Genomic DNA, 1,509 nt, shown 5'->3' with positions numbered 1-1,509 from the left:
AATAATTCAATAAGATTATAATTTGAATCGCTGTATCAAACGCTTTTTTGCAAACAAGTTAATGTACTTACAGCTCGAAGATCCTGTGTGTTACAGGAAAACCACACTTTACTTCCTCTAAACATGTTATATGTAGTGATTCAGTCATTGACAACGGATAAATAAAACATTCCTAAGTAAAGGAAAAGTAATTAAAGATTTTCCAATTATCAAACAAAGCCAATTAAATATTTGGTATTACTTTGAATTATTATGTTTCAGCCAACCTAGTTTAATGTAGGTATTTTAGATAAATATAAATGTTTAGTAAAACAAGATTTAAAGTATTATTCATTTAATAATTCTTTTATATCTTTCAGCTAGGTATATTATTATTTAATAAAATAAAATAGATCCTGTATTTGCATAAAATACTAATGAATGAATGTAAAAGACGCATCCATATTATACTAGCATTCAAATGTATAATTTAATGTTTATTATTACATATTCAATAATACATAATAAAATTACATACTATACTTATATTCGCGAACAAAACAATTAATGACTTCATGTATATAAATTTAGAAACAATATGCTCAATTTGAATTTAATCACATTAACACACAAACTATGGTAAAATAAAAAAAATCCTAGGCAATACTTACTACGAAAGAACTATACTTGAAAAAATGATATCTAATAATTTTATATATTCAGAAGTAGGTTAGGTCTATTCTAGCTCACACTCCACAGTTAAAATGTCATCTTCATACGTCCAAAAACCAGACTTTACCTCGCTTGGCAGAGTTCTTACGTTGAAGAAGTTGTTCTTCGAGTTACCATTTGAGTGGTGAGCTTCAATTACTACAGCTGTCTTCTTCGTTTGTACTAAAATGTCATCCTCCTCAAATCCATGTAGAGATACTTTTATAACATATTTATCACCATCAAATCCTTCCGCCAAGATCGGATTCGGGAAATGCCGAGACAGTGCATTCATTTTGTCCTCAAAAGTTTTCATTTCCCTTTCATATTGCTGCCAAAAATCGCGGCTCTCTGCTTCTATTTTGTTAAATTTGTTTGTTATGAAGTTTTTCAGAGTCTGATCATCATCGTCTTTGTTTATTTCCTTGTGCGGCGCTGCGCTGACCGTCGCAATAAGCCCAAGTAATAAGTATGCCAACATGTTTCTTGTTCGCGATGATACTACTGTTCAGTCTGTGTAATTGTTCCTTTTAAACTTAAAAGTGTTTTCCTGTTGCAATGTGTTTACTTTAATCATGACATACAGGCCGTTGTGCTGGCTATGTTTATTTATTTTAAAATTAACAAACTTAAATTCAATAATTAAATTAAGTAGATACAAACTTTTGATTGTTAAATTAAATATTTGATTTAAAATCGCTTCTAGACGTAAAAGTCCGTAGAAATAATGTGTTCGACACAACGTTAAAATATTACAAATAAAAAATCATTTATTCATATAGGTAACATAATGAACACTTATGAACGTCAAAAAAAGAA

The 1,509-nt window shown here is 29.2% G+C and overlaps 1 protein-coding gene across 1 annotated transcript; it reads right to left on the bottom strand.

Moving 5' to 3' along the window:
- Positions 1-370: 370 nt before the first annotated feature.
- LOC110993658 lies at positions 371-1,206 on the bottom strand. The gene has a single exon (XM_022260004.2). It carries the CDS (start codon positions 1,169-1,171, stop codon positions 716-718), a length of 456 nt encoding a protein of 151 aa, XP_022115696.2. The 5' UTR covers positions 1,172-1,206; the 3' UTR covers positions 371-715.
- Between the last annotated feature and the right edge of the window lie 303 nt (positions 1,207-1,509).

Source organism: Pieris rapae, chromosome 20 (assembly GCF_905147795.1).
Source record: "Pieris rapae chromosome 20, ilPieRapa1.1, whole genome shotgun sequence".
NCBI lineage: Eukaryota > Metazoa > Arthropoda > Insecta > Lepidoptera > Pieridae > Pieris > Pieris rapae.
Note: the sequence above shows the minus strand (reverse complement) of the source record. Positions and strands in the feature narration are given on the sequence as shown.

Coding starts and splice junctions, on each gene's coding strand:
- LOC110993658 (XM_022260004.2), bottom strand. CDS start 1,171: ATGTTGGCATACTTATTACTTGGGCTTATTGCGACGGTCAGCGCAGCG.